This window comes from Elaeis guineensis, chromosome 1, assembly GCF_000442705.2.
Source record: "Elaeis guineensis isolate ETL-2024a chromosome 1, EG11, whole genome shotgun sequence".
NCBI classification, from domain to species: Eukaryota; Viridiplantae; Streptophyta; class Magnoliopsida; order Arecales; family Arecaceae; genus Elaeis; species Elaeis guineensis.
The window spans coordinates 163,566,386-163,583,544 of NC_025993.2; the positions used below are offsets into that span (position 1 = coordinate 163,566,386).

Genomic DNA, 17,159 nt, shown 5'->3' on the forward strand with positions numbered 1-17,159 from the left:
CATTGAATACTTGAACTCGCTGAGCTTTTTGTGATCTTTATAATTAGAAATTAGAGGATCTTTAAGATAGAGAGATAAGTAGGAGAGTGGGTGAGAGAGAATGAGAGGATGGGCCATGATTCCAATTAGAGAGAGATGGAGAGAGAGTTTCAGAGGGACAGAGAGAAATAATGTGAGGTGTTTCAGTCGAAGAGAGAGATGGAGAGAGAGGAGATGAGAGGCATTTGTGCTGAAGACAGAGAGAGGGAATGAGGGGTGTTTGCATCGGAGGGAGAGATAATGAGAGATGTTTGCATCGGAGAGAGAGAGAGGGAAAGAGAGGTGTTTTACTAGTGAGAAATAGTGGGAGAGAGAGAATGAAATGTATTTTGCCAAAGAGAGAGGAAAGAGTAGGAATGAGAGATATTTGCATCAAAGAGAGAGGAGAGAGAGGGTATGGAAGATGTTTGCGTTGGAGGGGAGAGATAGGGAATAAGAAGTATTATGTCGGTGAGAAACAGAAGAAGAAAGAAAGAATAAAACATATTTTGTCGGTGAGAGAGAAAGAAGTTTATTTTTATTACAACCAATGAGCTCCTCTTTCATGTCCCATCTCCTATCAAGGTACTATTTTATTTTTTTTCAAAAGTCACTTCATCCAAACAAAAATCGTGCAAGTCCCATCTTTCATTCAATGTGGAACTTTTTTTCTTTAAACAAAGCAACATCAGCCTAATGTCTTCCATTTCCATCCGTTATTTTTTTAGCATTGCATTAAGATCCGTGCCTATCCGTGCCCCCCCTCTCTCTCTCTCTCTATATATATATATATATATATATATATATAAAAGATTAAGTTTCATAATTTATTGGATTTGTTTTTATTGGATTTTTGTTTTTTAACTTTTTAGTAAATAAATGAAGAGTAAGGGACTTTTCTTATTTTCATTTTTCACCAACTCCCAAAATTTGGGTCAAGGTGAAATCCAATGCCCCACCGTCCAACTTTCCAGCCGCCTCCAAACCCAGACTGCTCCCGGCCCATCTTCCATTCTGAAGCCGGCGGGCCAATCAGCAAACGGAGAGGAACGAGGCCGGAGGTAAAGTCACCGCACTACCTCGGCAGTGAACACCGTACTAAGCTGGATCCCGTCACCGCCATTCTGGCGCTGCAGAGATCTTATAAATAATCCCCCGTCACGGGCTCATCCGGAGCCGCAGCGGCATCTCCTCGGAGCCTCTGAGCGAGGCCGCCGAGAGAGCGAGAGGGCGAGAGAGAGAGAGAGAGATGTCGGACTTGGATCGGCAAATAGAACAGCTGAAGCGATGCGAGCCGCTCAAAGAGTCGGAGGTGAAGGCGCTATGCCTCAAGGCCATGGAGATCCTTGTCGAGGAGAGCAACGTCCAGAGGGTCGACGCCCCCGTCACCGTAAGAGTCTTTCTCTCCCCCCCTCGTTTACCCTTTCTTTCCCCCTTCTTTTGATCTGTTTTACTTCTTTTAGAATTGCCTGCTGATGCATGTTGCCCTTTTCTGATATAGGTTTGGTTTGAATCCCTTTAGACTGATCGAAGGTGCTTCTAGGTTTTGCTTTTCGAGCGGTTTTTCCATTAAATATTGCATCTTTAGGGTTTATTTTCTTCTTCTTCTTCTTTTTTTAATGGGATTTTGATAGAACGCGCTTTTCATAGTGTACACAAGCTTTACAAATTAAGCCTTGAGATAATGGATTGCGTTTCTTGATTTCGAGGTATGTTATGGGAGTGGTGTGTGACTGCATTTATTATACGCCCCTTATTATTTGTCTCAATCCAGTGTGAGGTTTTGCTGAAAAAATTTCATAGCTATCATTGTAACAACCGAGGATCTAGCCAAAAAAAAAAAAAAAGACTTATTTGGATTCCTTGACCCTGGAAAGTACCCAAAATCTTTCCATATTTTCACCACAATAGACCATGGTTAGCTCCAGTATAGTCCATGCTTCAGCATCCCTAGAGCACATGGGCCATGAGCTGGGTCATCTCTGATACTATTTATAACAATTCAGGATCTCATAAATAAACAACTATCCGGAAGGTATTATTTAGATTTATTGGCTCTGATCTTCTCAGTGCACAATGGATGTGGGATTAAATACATGCCTGCATGGGCTCTCATAGTTATAGGGTGTTTGTGAGCTGTAGCTTGTTGCTCAGATCTGATTAGGAAGGCTAGATCATAAAGTTAGGTTGGGTCAGGAAGCCAGTCTTCATCACCATCTTTAAACAACTTCGTATTTTTTCATGAAGATTTTATTTTAATTCTATTCCTTCATAGATATTATGTTAAGCCCAGAAATCATACTGTAATTTTCCCCCTTCACCATACTTTTCAACTCAACACATGAAGCTACCCTTTGTACGTGTTATATCACATGCTTAGGATAAGATGCCAAGAAAATCCCCTTGTCTAGTTTATCAATGTATATGTGTTCCTAATCTTGTAAATCTTGCTTAAATCAAACTCGCCTTAACCATTCAAGGACAAAAAAGTTGAAACCGTAATCTTGAATTTATCTTGTATGGCAAAAGACATAAGTGGAGTGAACAATAAAAAAGAGCCATAAAGGACATCTGATGCAAGTGAAAAGAAAATATAATAATGTCTATCCCAAAGTCCAGCAAAATTTGCTGTATCTTCTCAAAATATGATGGTTTTGATATTTTGAGACTTCTTGCTAAAATGTGGGTAAGATTCTACTTGTCACTCCTGACTTAGAGAATGGTAATTACTTGCAATCATTCATAGGTACACAACTTTAGAGGTAATTAAACAGCAGCCTTGGATAACCGGTGATGTAAAAAGTGTCATCTTAATCATAATATTGAAGTGAGATATAATTTTGTCATGGATCCTATGGACAGCAACTTGCCTTCAATATTCACAATCCCCTAGAGGATTATCATCTTCTCTAGTTAATGCCTTGTTCAAAATTACTTTTTAAACACATTCATGTAATTTTTATCGTCCACGGTTGTTCCATATTTTTTTGTACTAGGTGAGTTGGTTTTACCCTCTACTGAAACAAGCTATAAATTTATCTAACACAGTAACTACCGAGTGTATGGAACACAAACTCTATTTTTTTTTTTAATAGTTAACTAATTTTCTCCCTTAATCTTAAAGAGGGAGCCTGAAGACTCTCTCTTCGAATTCATCATCGCACATAAGAAAAAAGGACTTTATGATAACTCTTTAGAGTTTAGCCTATTTCACACACTACATCTAGAGGATTTTGGTCATCGGTCAACACAAAGACAATTAAATAACGCTCACATTCCTGATATACATACTTTCAAATTTTAACGTTGTTCTCTCACCCACTTTAAAATGAACCCCTAACTATATTTATGGGTGAAACGTGGACCAGCCAAGGAAGAATCTAACATTAGTAGTTTCAACACACATAAGAAATTTTACTTAGACAACAGTGATAGTGGGACATAATGAAACTATTTGGTGGAAGGGTACAGTTTTATTCTTTTGATTCATATTTCTGAATGTACTTAAGTAAGAAGTGGAGCATATGCCCTCTTTTGAGGGTAAATGCATACCAAGAGTATCTCAAAGAGTCATAACATAGTGGCTCATGAAAGAACCACGAACTGTATTATAGTTATTAATTATAATATAAATATCTCTTGGAAATTATTGCAAAAAAAAGGAGTATGTTAAATTATGTGGTTGGTTATCCAATTGCTTTTCTCTTTTCCTATTCTTCTTTTCCCTTTTTTTGTTCCTGCTTCATCATTTTCATCTCCTACCTTTTCTTTTCATCTGATTCTTCTCTGTGTAATTCTTTTCTTGTCATTGTTATCATCTTTATCATTATCATAGTTTCTTCTTCTTGTTGTCTTGATATTCCCTGTCATGCCTTCTCCTGGGAGGGGCAATTGCTTTGCCTTAGTTTCTGGTTATCCAAGACTAACAGATGTTATTGTCAACTTTTGTCTCATCTCATCTTGTTGCTACTGATCAACTATGGTGAAGAGGACTTATTGGAGCCTCAAAGTGCCCTTTTCTGTGTTTGTTGGACGTGGATTCCAGAGCCTTCTTTGATTTCCTTTTCTAAGTCACATATCTCCTTTTAAAATATTAATTCCTTTTTTATTTTTTTTAATATCAATTTAACAAGCTTCTATATATATGTTGGAAGTTGGTTTCTAAGTACTTTGTGTATGCTCAAGTGTTTGAAGAACCTACTGAGGTTGATGGAGAATGTTTGAGGTTCAAGAGGCACATTCAGAAATGTTGCCCAATTGCTACATTCGAGTATTTACATTTTCAATCACCAAGTCCTCATATAGTTTGAGAGCTTGGGTAGATACTTTGGGAGTTGGAATGCACTATACAGTGGTGTTGTGCATAGGTACTTTTAGAGTTCCTTGGGAAATTTATTCATTACATACCTAAAGATCCTGTCTTGATGTGTCAATTAGTTCATGTGTGTGTCTGTGTGTGTGGTTTTTTTTTGTCCCTGATAATCCCTAAAATGAGATGGGGTTCATATATTCTCACTGTTTAATAGTTGTTTCCTTATTATTTTCAGATATGTGGAGATATTCATGGACAGTTTTATGACATGAAAGAATTATTCAAAGTTGGAGGTGACTGTCCAAAGACTAATTACTTGTTTCTAGGGGACTTTGTTGACCGAGGGTTTTATTCTGTCGAAACATTTCTGCTTTTGCTAGCATTGAAGGTAATGATTTTAGAAAGCACTTCCATTTTCTTATTTTCAAACAATTGTGATTATATCCCTTTACATGTCTAGTTTCTTTGTTTGTATTAAGGTTTGTACCATGCTATTGATTGCTCTTGTTTTTAAAACTCATCTGGATTATTGACTCATGTCGCTGCAACTTCCAGGCAGTAGGTTGACGGAAACTGGAAGTTGTTATGCTTGTCGTACTTATTAAATTAAAGGCCTTTTTGCCCTGGCCCTTTTTGATGAGACAAACTTATAGATTTAATTTCATACTTTTGAGTGAATGTTACTACAAACAATTTGATACGGTAGTATAGAAGGGTGCGCAGTGCAAAAAATTTCTCTGATTTTGGGAAGCACAGAAAAGACTGCAAAAGCCAAATTACAATATGAAGAGGGCTTCTTCCTACATAATTTCATTGGCGACAGAAGTAAAAAGTAATAAACTGGACAGCCAGGACCTTCCTGCCTGTCTTCTTCAAGAACTTAGACTCTAAACATCACACAAGGGCTTAATGGGATTTATCTGAGGGTAATAGAATAATTATTGAACTAAAGCCAACGAACATAGGGTGGTCTCACCAATGAACAATTGCAGTCTAAGAAGAAAACATTTATTTCAACCAGAAGTAATTCCTTACATTGCAGAGGCTTTTCTATTAAAATTTTGCATGGAGTTAACCTGACATTATCATCTGTTGAGAAATTCTATTATAAAAAGGTGAAAAATCCAGAATCTAGACCCGACTATCTTGCAGGACACTGAACATAACATCCTAATACTGTAACAGAAAAATGTTGTGTTCTATCATGAGAAAAATTAGCAAGGTTCATATGAGTCAGAAAATATAGAAGTACCTGATTCTTCTTTTTCCAAATAAAAAATTACATGATTCTTCTATTTCCATATGAAAAAATATTTGTGTTGTATAATGAGAAAATTAAGCAAGGTTCATAGAAGTCAGAAAATTAAGAAGCACCTGATTCTGCTATTTCCATATGAAAAATTACATTAAAAAACTACACTCTGAACAAGGAATCTCTACCTGTTGGCCTGAAATTTCACCTCCAGATTTATCATACAAAGTTACACCAGAGCTTCCTTGGTGAAATTGATTTTAACCTATCTTAGAGAGTTAGTCCTACTAATCCTATTTATATTTAATCAATAGTTGGTATTTGCTAAGATGCAAAACACAGGCCAAAGTAGAAATAATTGAAACTGGGTAACATCTTATATTTACTTCTTTCTGACATGCGATATGTGTTAGACATATACAATATGCATACTTCTACACTTCTGAAATTATAGAAATGCAACTTGGCAAATTCCTGTCTCTCAAGTAATTCGTATTCGGAATGAAGGGTCATCTGTTTTGGTGCATGGGTGGTGGTTTGCCCCCAATAGATTTTTCAGGAGGCCTAGCGATTAGAGATGGAAGTTAAAGTGGTGTTTTGTCATTGCATCACTTGCTATATTCAAGTTCAAATAGGAATGCATTTTTCTCATTTAAACAAAAGAAGAAAGTTTTTCCAAAAAAAAATTTTAAACCAATCTAAGATATCCTTCTAGCATAACCTTTTGCTAATTATGAACTTTCTTCTAATAATTGTCATATTTGAAGCAATTTATTAATTTTAGAAACATTGTCCAGAACATGCATGGAATGGTTTGCCTTCTCGCATTAGCTAGGAGACTGGTTTCCTGGGCTATTATGATTTTAATTAGAAAAAGCGGCAAACACAATATAAATTATGTATTGTTGACTAATATAGTGAGGTAGAGCTGGTACCAGATGATGCATCAAATACATATTTCTAGATAAGTGCTTCTAATATTCAAGAGGCAACCTTTTGAGTTCTTTAGGATTCACATAATGCAACTTTTTTATGAACTTTTTGGTAGTCTTTTTGATGAATTTTAACAAATAGTTGTCACTCACCTCATTTATATGGTTTGTCTTTATATGATTATCTTTTAGTTGATGGTGTACACTTTCTTTACAGCTTTTATTGTCCATGGTAACCGTTTGTTAAGTCTGTTGATCCACTGTCAGCTTTTTTATTTCAGCCAAATTAACTATGGATTTGTCATATTCTCACCATCAATAATAGATTTTCTGGACTCTCAAAAACAAAGTAGAAAAGTTTCTTTCTTCCTGTTCCAACATTTGCTAATTAGAAAGATTCAACAAGATATGCATTGTCCATACATTGTTGAGGTACCAACCAATGCTAGTAAAGGTACCTGTGTCATGATTCTGAAGAATCCAGCCAATTCAAGACTATCTTGTGTGATATTGATTGTTTTCACATTGCATCTCAACATTTTAATGCGCCTTTCATTTTCTCAAGCTGTTTAGTGTCATTAACATCCAATTGTAGAAGATAATGTATAAAACCAGTCAACAGAGGAATAAAAAGCCAGCAGATGAGCACTAAAAGCTCATGATGTTGTTCCCCTCGAGTTGATCCATGGAATTTTCAAGAATTTATATTAATTACTTCCAGAGTTTGTTGCTTCCATCTCATGCTTTTAATTTGCTAGGATGACTGACTGATTGTCGAAGTGACTTGCTAGTTTGAACCCAGTTAGTATTATCATTGCCATTATATGAACTTGATGCTAGCATACATACAGCAAAAGAGTAGTCCTCTACTGTAATCTGTTATCTGCTTATAGCTATAGTGTAATTTTCTGGGATTCTATTAGGCTTTTGAATTAGCTCCGGCCACTTTTCCTGATTCTGTGTAGGTTAGATATCCAGACCGTATAACTCTCATCCGAGGAAATCATGAGAGCCGGCAGATCACACAGGTTGTTGTCTTATAGTTGTGCTACCACACATCTTGAATTTTCCCATCAAAAAGAACACTAATGCTCCTTCTAATCAGGTTTACGGATTCTATGATGAGTGTCTCCGCAAATATGGGTCAGTAAATGTATGGAGATATTGCACAGATATATTTGACTTCTTAAGGTAACCTCCAGACTTTATTTTTAGTGTTTCTTGACAATGTTAATTGTTTTAACATGTCCTTGATTCCTTTGTACAGTCTATCAGCACTCATCGAGAACAAGATTTTTAGTGTCCATGGGGGGTTATCTCCTGCCATTACGACATTAGATCAGGTCAGCTATATATTTTCCAACCATTTTTTATTATTTACTGAAGCTCTTAATCATCAGCAGAGATAATATCCTGTTCGACAGATTAGAACAATAGACCGGAAGCAGGAAGTGCCTCATGATGGGGCCATGTGTGATCTTCTGTGGTCAGATCCAGAAGATGTTGTTGATGGTTGGGGTTTGAGTCCTCGGGGTGCTGGCTTCCTCTTTGGTGGAAATGTGGTTACATCCTTTAACCACTCCAACAATATTGATTACATATGTCGTGCACATCAACTAGTGATGGAAGGATATAAATGGATGTTTAACAACCAGATTGTAACAGTCTGGTCTGCTCCAAATTACTGTTACAGGTACTTGTTCAAGGTTTATCTTCAAAAATTGATTAAACTGTTTATACTTGCCAAGCGAAGATAGATTACAGGAATAACTGTCCTTCTGCAAAATTTGAAACAATATTTTATCTTTAACAAGTATAAAATATTAGCTGGTGAATCTTTTGTCCTATTCTTTAGTATATAGTAGCCTTTTCTTGATCTCCTAAGTCACGTTGCTGCAAGGTTTATCTTGGGTCCACTGTTTATAAAAACGAAATGGACCAACCCGTTAAATTAGGCATGGTGGAAGCCCGTCATTCTTGGTCTTGACATAATGTTGCATCCTGAGATTTGTTACTGAACCTTCGCTTCCCTGCATGAATACAACTGGTTAAAGTTCAGCTTTTGTCTTATTCTATATCCATCGGTCAGTGTGGGAATGGATTGCTTTGTTGTTGTGCATTCGAGCAAACTTGAATAAAATAAAAATTATAGCATTCTGCTAGAACTGGCAGCTAATCTTGCTTGTTCAAATCACATTCTGACCATATTTTGTTTGTACTTGGATCTTGTAAAAATACTAACAGGTCTCCTAAACTAGATCCTAACCTTTTATACTGATATTTCAATCCTAATGTCCATATGTTATTCCTGAAGTTCATATCTGAGTTTAATAGAGAAATCTGCTGATCTATCCTCGTTATATCCAGTACCACATAATTTTCATTTAATGTAGCTGATGATTTACCAATAAATTGGCAGTTGTACTGGAGAAAATCAGATGTGGCCCGTCACTTGTTCAACCTCATTTGAATCAGAGAGGTGCCCATAATGAAATTATGCCTCTATTAACCTAATGCACGGACTATTCTAAGTTCAGAACAGCACAGAATTTAAAAAGTCCTGCTTAAAAAGATGTCTGTCTCATTCAACCGGTACTCTGGCTTGTATTGTTGTTCAAAATACATCACCTTTAGCATGGTAGGAAAGGAGTGGACTGTGAAAAATGTGGGACTATTGATGATAGGTATATCTATATGCTTGCAGTTTAATCTCCCTGAACCATGCCTTTTCCTTTATGAATGATTTTCAGATGTGGTAATGTGGCTGCCATCCTTGAGCTGGATGAGAACCTGAACAAGCAGTTTCGTGTGTTTGAAGCTGCACCACATGTTTGTGTCCCCGACTCTTTCTTCCTCAGTATTCGTACTCAATTAATCATTGCTAAAATGCGCATTTTTCATGCAGGAAGCAAGAGGAGTTCCTTCTAAGAAACCAGCCCCTGATTACTTCCTCTGATACCGCACTTGTGTCCTCACCACTCCGTTTCAGTTGGTGGTGCACAAGCTTATCAGGTTCTTATTGCTGAAGTGAGCTCTTACAACTGTACTGTTGCATGCAAGACTTTTACGGAGTACAACTATCCATAGTTGAGAGGTGCTCTCGGAGTGTAAATTGTTTTGAACTGGTTCGTTTTCCAGTGTGTTCTGCCTTGTGCACGAATATGAAACATGTACGTTAATAGCTCCTGTTTTTCCATCCTTTTCTACATTGTGACGGAAAGGGGGCAAGTGTCCTGGAGGCAGCCATTCTGAATTTCGGCATAGTAACAATCTAAATGTTGTAGAGGTGTTTTTATTTGTGTTGAATTAGTTAACATATATGAAAGACATTTTCAAAAGAGTTCCGAGATCCAAAGTCTGATCTTGCTGGGGTGATGTTATATTTATTTTTGTTAAAACTTAGTTGATTTACGTCCCACTGATTTCAGATTCATTTTACTAAATGAGAGCAGCATGCTTGAGGATATCATTCATTTGAGTGCAGTGTGGTAGTTGTCACAATGCAGGTTCAACTTTTTTCGCTGTTCTTAACCATCACAGCTGAAACAAGTGCCTTTCACAAATGTTCTGGGCTGCAATTTCTGCTCTTGCACTGCAAGAGTTGATGCCTGTTATTTCTTAGATGTGATCATTGAACAACTTGTCATCTCTTAGGTTTCAGGTATTTACTAGTTATAGTGATGAACATTTAAGAACTCAGTTGAGCAACGAGATTGTTCAGCTGTGAAAAATGTACTAGGGTTTTCCTCCGGTGCTATTTTAGATGCCCGGGAAAGCCTGGTTTCCATAAGCCTAGTTTCTGTTTTGTGTTAGTGCTCTACCTGCAGAATTCTTGTATGAAGTTAGAGCTGGGAAAGCCTATGAACTCAAGAAGTTCCAAAGCTTTTCCAGGTTTGTATCTGTTGAAAAGTATTCATTTTGGTTTGCATGAAGTCAAAAGTGGAGAAAAAGGACGGTCTTGTATAATGAACTCAAGGGAAAAAGGATGATCTTGTATACGAACTCAAGAAATTCCAGAGCTTTTTCATGCTATTCTAAAGCAATTATGTGCTGGGGGGAGAAGGATGAGCTTGAAATCTGATTGGACATCACTTAAAAGCTTATACTGTCCATTCTCAACCATCAGACGCCCATGTACTTGCTTAATAAAGATTACAAGTCTGATTTGCATACATCTATGGTATCAAAAGCAGATCATGCGGTGTAAGACTATATTAAACTAGGAGAAAAGTACTGAGTTGGAAGGTTATATTATGACTGCATGATTTTTCAGACGCAGATCATGCAGAGTAGAACTATATTAAACTAGGGGGACAGGAACTGTCTTTTTTTTTTTTTTGGTAGCAGACAAGAACTGATTTGAAAGGTTATATTATGACTATGATTTTTCCTTTTTAGTCTTATTTTTGTAAGGCTAGGAGGGGCTATTCTCATTTAGAAATCAGCACCGACCCGGACCAGACTAGAGCTCAGGTTCTTGGACAAGCCAACCCACTGCTCGCGGAACTGAAACTCAGCATAATCTGGGAGGGCCAACATCCCTTTGGCATCAGGCTTAGTATAATTAGGCTGTTTGTGCCATTCAAACCAACGTTTGATAGGACTGCCGTAGAGTCTCTGATTTTTTTTTTTTTCCAGCCAATGGTCTCACTGACTTCTGCCTGCAATCTCAACACAATCCATGCTACTCAGAGACAACCGTCCAGATCCCTACAAGTCCTAAAACACAATAAATTCTCTCACCCACCGTTGTGGTGGATGACTTCAAGTTCTTCCACACTTACCTTTACCAATTCACTGATAATGAACACCGCCCATCTTGCAGAGATTTTAAAAACAGAAGGATAAAAGAAAAAAAAACTTATCTTGAAAAAAAGGTTAAAAGGAAAACAATTCGTGTTTAAAAAGTAGGGGTGATGTTGAGGAAAAGGAATATGCCTACACCCAATAGCAAGCAAAACCTGGCAGGTCCACTGTAGCGAGCCATGTGCAAGTGCTTTTAGTATGCATGTAGAGGCCCCCTCCTTTTCCTACCCCTGTACTTTCTCTTTTCATATCGTGGGCCTTAACAATGACCGAGTCCAGCTCTAAAGCACCGCCACCTCCCAAACTAACACATGGGATTTCCCTCACCCCCATCCACCTACAATGAAAGCACACAGACACTAATACTGCTCTAGAATGTATCTTCCAATCTAGTGAAGTGCCTTTACAAGAAGTTGTCTAGTGTTGGTGCAGGTGGTTGTGGCTATTTAAGGGGGAGTTTTCTGAGAGTTTAAGCATAGTACTGTAGAGTTAGCGCAAAGTTAGGTGTTCCTCCACGGTTTTGAGATTTCCTCTTGAGAATTAGACGTTTAAGGGAGACCAAGTAGAATTGGAGGGATCTCGTATAAGAATTCTCTTCTGGTATGGGTCTGTCTGGGGGTCTGGTTAGGAGAGTCTTCTTGAAGAGTCGATCTTCTTCGAGCATACGCAATGGCAATGTAGTTCTTCTGATTCCGAGTGCCTCTTTTTGATATAAAATTCCTATGTTGTGTTCATGATGGTCTGGCTTTATCGGATATATTGCAATTAATGCTATTAGTAATTGTCGTTCATTTTGTTTGTGTATTAGTTGGCTGATTCTAATTGGATTTTTTCTTTTCCTTTATTTGATGTCACTATTAACTAATTGTGTAAGTTATATCTGGATCTTTCCCACTCTTCAGTGTCAGTTGGAGTTCTCCCTTGGAGTCTCCAGTCAGGAGGATTTGTTTTAACTTTTCTTTGTAATATTCTGTATCTTCAATTCTTGGGCTACTCAATGGCAAGCTTACTACATTTTTATAGATCCCTCCTTCTTCCTATGAATATTATATTATTTCTTCTATTTTGTTTGCAGCTGCAATTATTCTTTTTCTTTTTTTGAATTGTCTGGATAATTTTCATTTAGTTTTTGATTTAAAATGGTCCATTATACCCTTGAAGTTTTGGGATGACAGACTTTAATTCCTGATTCTTTAGTTGTTTGGTTAATTGACGACAGATTGATGGATGCTAACTAAAGTATTTTGATCCTAGCAGGAGAGGAATTTTGGAATAGATAAGAGTAGGTGGTGTTCGGTTAGACACTACCTTTGTGGAGATGAATTCAATTCAGTTACTGCAGAGGATGATTTATCCTCTGTTACGGGTTCTGAAGCAACCGCAATGCAGCATGTGGTAGAAACTTCAAGAGATGAAGAAAGTGTTCCAGTGATCAAATTAGAAGAGCATGAAGAACCAAGTACTAAAGAAGGGAACTCACCTGCAAAGTTGTTGAGTCAAGAAGATGCAGCTATCTTTATCCAATCAGTTTTCAGAGGCTTTATGGTTTTTTACTTCAAACTTTCTCCATATTTCTCTTTAGACTTCTGATGATGCTGGTGACAAAATAATTCTAAGGGGATAGATAGAGATACATTTCATTGATTCTCCAATTCCAGTGCATTGATTTTGACCATCCTTTTGAATCCACTGCTTCAACGGAAGTTCCTGTTAAAAAATGTCTTTGTGGTTAGTTTTGTGAAGGGAAATTGTTAGCGAAATGGCTTATAGCTTTAGAAGAGCATGTAGTATTGTAAATTAGTATATCCTTCCCCCTCTCAATTCCATGAAGTTATTGATAGCTTACGGCCACTTCAGTTACCTGATTTCAGGCAAGGCGGTTTCATGAAGAAATCAAAAAAACATGCGAAGGAGATCATATTGAAGGATCTGAGAATCCAAGTGGGGCATCGGTGGCTGCTTCCACTGAAGCCCAACTGGGAGATTCTGTTGAAAATCTTAGTCTTCAAGAGAAGAGTGTCATAATTCAGCACAAGGTGCAACAGCACAAAGCTCAGACACAGGTATACAGGGTGAAGGTAATGACCATCTTGGACCTTTTTGATGAACTGATTTTGCCGTCTAAAAGCCAATTTAGTTCCATAGTTTTTTCTTCCATAAAACAAATGGGTTTAAACTACCATGCTAGCTTCATGCTGTAACTTGATAATATATGATACTTTGACTTAGTCACATGATTGATGTACATAGCACTGCCTGTGAAAGAAACATATAATACAGTTTGTCATGGATCAGAATGCTCTCTGCCTATCCTGAGCACTTGCCTTGCTTATGTTTCTGCATTTGTAAAAATATTTAGTGTGGGCCCACATGAGAGCATATTCTTGACTTCCCTGTACATTGTCACCCTTCAGTCATATCTGGTTGGTAGCAACCTTCACTAACCCATCCAAACAGCAGGCTGGTGAGGCATTTCATTGAAGTCAAGCAGCAGAGGTGCTTTTTATCCTACACAATTGTTTATGTATTATGAGGGTTTTCACATGTAAGTCTTCCTATTTTCAGTTACAGAAAATAGTTTATGTATTATGAGGGTTTTCACTAAAGTTACAAAAATGTAAGTCTTCCTACACAATTGTTTATGTATTATGAGGGTTTTCACTAAAGTTACTACAGGTTCGAGCAAGGATTCAGATGACAGCCCATGAGAATGTCTAAATTGTTTAAACTAATCTAATGATGAATGGAGCACATAATGATTATATTTCTCTTAAACTCAGGCTAAGATTGATCAGTTTGTTGTTAGTCAGATTTGCATAGAATTGCTGTGGCAGTTTATTCTAGGATTTTTTGAAATAAGAAACAGAATCTCAAGGTTTACTGGCCAGAATATTTAAAGTTGATATTGACCTATATACATAAGGGTTGTACCACTACGTAGGAAGATTTTGTTAGTTCATCTCAAAGAGCACTCTGGCCACTGACTGATGCATCTTTGTCAGCATTAACCCTTTCTTTCTTTACCCCTGTATAAACCTCATTTAACAGTAAAGCTTCAGATATACCTCTGTGGGGGATAGATGGTTGAGAGAACTATCTTGGAACACATATAAACTGGAAAAAAAAATGTTACACATGATGTAATTTCAACTCCTTCACTTGCCAGAACATTTGAGAAGATATAGTACTCCTGTTTGCTGCTTAGCATTTCTTGTAGCAAATAGTGTACTTTGGACTATGCTTCCCAGTCTAAGAAAATTATTGCTCCAGCTAATTTTTAATATTCATGCGCTGTTTGTTGTTTCTTTATATATTTGAGGTTTTCATTAACAATGGTGACTCAGATAGGGAAGTTAATTGCAAACTTAACATGTTTGAAATGCAGGGATCATATTCAGACACTAGCAAGAAAACTTGATTAAATGCACCTAGAAATTGTATCTGTGAAAACAACGAGGCATATTGATTCGGAATCACCTAACTTATCTGGATTTATTTCAGGTTTTTAACTAATCTTTTACAACAAAATCTCAGCTCATTTGGATCTTCCTTAGTCAAGTACCAAACTCTTAAGCAGTTTCAGTTGGCAAGTTGAGAATATAATTAAATACTAAAAAATAAAAAAGGAAGAATAAATACTACATTTAAATTCAATTAATCTCAATACTTGATGAAAGATGGGACCTACATCATCGATTTTACTCTCTTAGCTATTTGATCTACCAACTTTTCTTGATCCGTGCTTTGTTCCACCATTCAACTAAAGCACTGATTCTGTTCTTCAGTATTTCAAATCAATACAGAAAAGAAAGTCTAGATCAAGCATGAGCATACAAATGTAATATTTCAATTGCAGGAAAAGTGGGATAATAGCACTCTCAGTAGCAATGTATTGAAATTAAAAATCCAAAACAGACTTGAAGCAACAACAAGACGTGAGAGAGCTCTAGCCTATGCCTTCTCTCAGCAGGTAAGGATAATATGATCAATAACTAGAGTCAAATTAATCCTGAAGTAACTTTGACTTAATTGATCCATAAACAGCTGAGAATTTGTTCTGCCAAAAAAAAATCAACCTGGTCTGATTCAAAGGAGCCCAACATGGGATGGAGCTGGCTTGAGAGATGGATGGCCACCCGCATGCCCGAAAATTCCTTGGCAGAGGACTGTTTGAACAAGCACTTTGATCCCATTTCCACTTTCCAGAGATCAACAATCATCAAGAAGAGGTTTGACATAGCCATCGAGGAAAAGGAAAGTTGTGGTTCTAATGATGTATCTGTGAACTTTGATAGTTCTACCACACCTTCTCAGACACCTAGAGATGGCAACAGATCAGTTAAAAGCAGGTTCAAGGCTACAAGAAGTGTCTTGCGAAGAAAAACAGTGCCAGATTATCATTATATGACACGGTCAAGCAAGGTGAGTAATTCTTTGCATGGTGAAAACAATCTCAAAACCATTGAAAAATTCTCAAGAAATCATTCATTAAGTTTTTAGTAACATTCCCGAAGCAGTAGATTATTCAGATTCAATGTTATTCGCTTATTTGTTGTTGCTGTTTGTGGTATTTTTGGTTATGATCGTTGTTGTGTCCTCCATGTTTACTTTTGCACCATATGATCGTCGTTTTGTCCTCCACGCTTACTTTTGCATCAAACCCTACAGATATATCAATAACGTTTACATTCTAATTTTTCTTCCTATATTTATTTGTCTAATATTTTCCAACTTTACTGTTAACACTCCAAATTTTCACAGAATTTTAGTGTTTCCATCTAGCCAACCTATTCCAGAATGCCAAACCTGTGACTAGAATGCCATTGGAAGTTTCACTGTTTAAGAGACAAATTCACTAAATTACAGCATAACTAATGAGCATGGCGTGGAATTGATTGCTTAATACTACTGCCAGGCAAGCAAGAGGGACTTTTTGAAAGAAGTTGAGAAAGAGAAGAGATGCAAGCAAGTGCAACCAAAGAACAAAGTGGAGCTCAACGCAGAAGCTTCTCAAGTTCCATCAGACTACTGGATGAACAGTTGTATATAATGTTCCGGGGAGGTGGATTTAAGGTACTGGCTTATTTTTGTTCTTTGATGGTTTCAGTGACTCATTGCTGGCATAGTAGTATTCCATGGAATCTATCTGAAGCTACTAGGCTTCCATCAGCTTTTCTGTTTTCTATTTTATTCATGTACAACTAAAGCAAGCAGTTCAGGGAATTGTCCAAAGATACAGTACTAGAGTGTTGGTTTGAAGTCTTATGGTTATGGATCTATGAAACAATAGCACGAGCTATTCTGCAATAATTATTCTTCTCATAAAAATTTGTGTTTGATGTTTTTCTTTATGATCTGGAGCATCAGACGGTCCTCCTGCATAAACTTGCACTGTTCTTTATTGGAGGTCTCCTTTCCCTTCCAATTACCATTCTACCTCTCTCCCTCCTTCGACAAAATGTAATAACATTATTTTACTATTAATTTTTAATATTTAAACAATAAGAAATAATACTACTAATAATATTAATAATTACAAGTAGTATTAAATTATTATATTATTAATTATGGTTGACTGATATTATTATGATTAATTATCACAAATTAATCTTATTTATCATGATTAGGAATCTTTTCACAAATGACGGAAGGGCAGTTTTTTTTTTTTTTTTTCAGGATAAAAAAAAAACAACCCCTATCTCCTCAACTTATTCCTCCAACCAAACAATAATATTGTGACAAAGTCTCAAACTTACCCATTTAACAAAACACAAAAAGTTCTGATCCCTTAGTCCTTTTTTGTTTTTAGGAAATTATTAGATAGTCTTATTCCTTCAAA

At 36.8% G+C, this 17,159-nt stretch overlaps 2 protein-coding genes across 2 annotated transcripts; both read left to right on the forward strand.

Annotated features, from left to right (window-relative positions):
• Positions 1-1,099: 1,099 nt before the first annotated feature.
• On the forward strand, positions 1,100-9,869 carry LOC105039499 (serine/threonine-protein phosphatase PP-X isozyme 2). Its single transcript, XM_010915667.4, has 8 exons — positions 1,100-1,408; positions 4,566-4,718; positions 7,480-7,542; positions 7,620-7,705; positions 7,782-7,857; positions 7,939-8,207; positions 9,265-9,343; positions 9,420-9,869. The coding sequence occupies exons 1-8, from the start codon at positions 1,268-1,270 to the stop codon at positions 9,468-9,470; spliced, it is 918 nt and encodes a 305-aa protein (XP_010913969.1). The 5' UTR covers positions 1,100-1,267; the 3' UTR covers positions 9,471-9,869.
• A 1,443-nt stretch (positions 9,870-11,312) lies between these two features.
• Positions 11,313-16,654, forward strand: LOC105039500 (protein IQ-DOMAIN 33). Its single transcript, XM_019848023.3, has 6 exons — positions 11,313-11,997; positions 12,578-12,865; positions 13,192-13,398; positions 15,177-15,290; positions 15,365-15,742; positions 16,236-16,654. Exons 1-6 carry the CDS (start codon positions 11,923-11,925, stop codon positions 16,368-16,370), a joined length of 1,197 nt encoding a protein of 398 aa, XP_019703582.1. The 5' UTR covers positions 11,313-11,922; the 3' UTR covers positions 16,371-16,654.
• The last annotated feature ends 505 nt before the right edge of the window (positions 16,655-17,159 follow it).

Bases quoted from the DNA above. Each gene is read 5' to 3' on its own strand.
- LOC105039499 (XM_010915667.4), top strand. From the start codon at position 1,268: ATGTCGGACTTGGATCGGCAAATAGAACAGCTGAAGCGATGCGAGCCG. The intron at 4,719-7,479 runs GTAATGATTTTA...GATTCTGTGTAG, and splicing joins TGCTTTTGCTAGCATTGAAG to GTTAGATATCCAGACCGTAT. The intron at 7,543-7,619 runs GTTGTTGTCTTA...CCTTCTAATCAG, and splicing joins AGAGCCGGCAGATCACACAG to GTTTACGGATTCTATGATGA.
- LOC105039500 (XM_019848023.3), top strand. From the start codon at position 11,923: ATGGGTCTGTCTGGGGGTCTGGTTAGGAGAGTCTTCTTGAAGAGTCGA. The intron at 13,399-15,176 runs GTAATGACCATC...TTTCAATTGCAG, and splicing joins CACAGGTATACAGGGTGAAG to GAAAAGTGGGATAATAGCAC. The intron at 15,743-16,235 runs GTGAGTAATTCT...TACTACTGCCAG, and splicing joins ATATGACACGGTCAAGCAAG to GCAAGCAAGAGGGACTTTTT.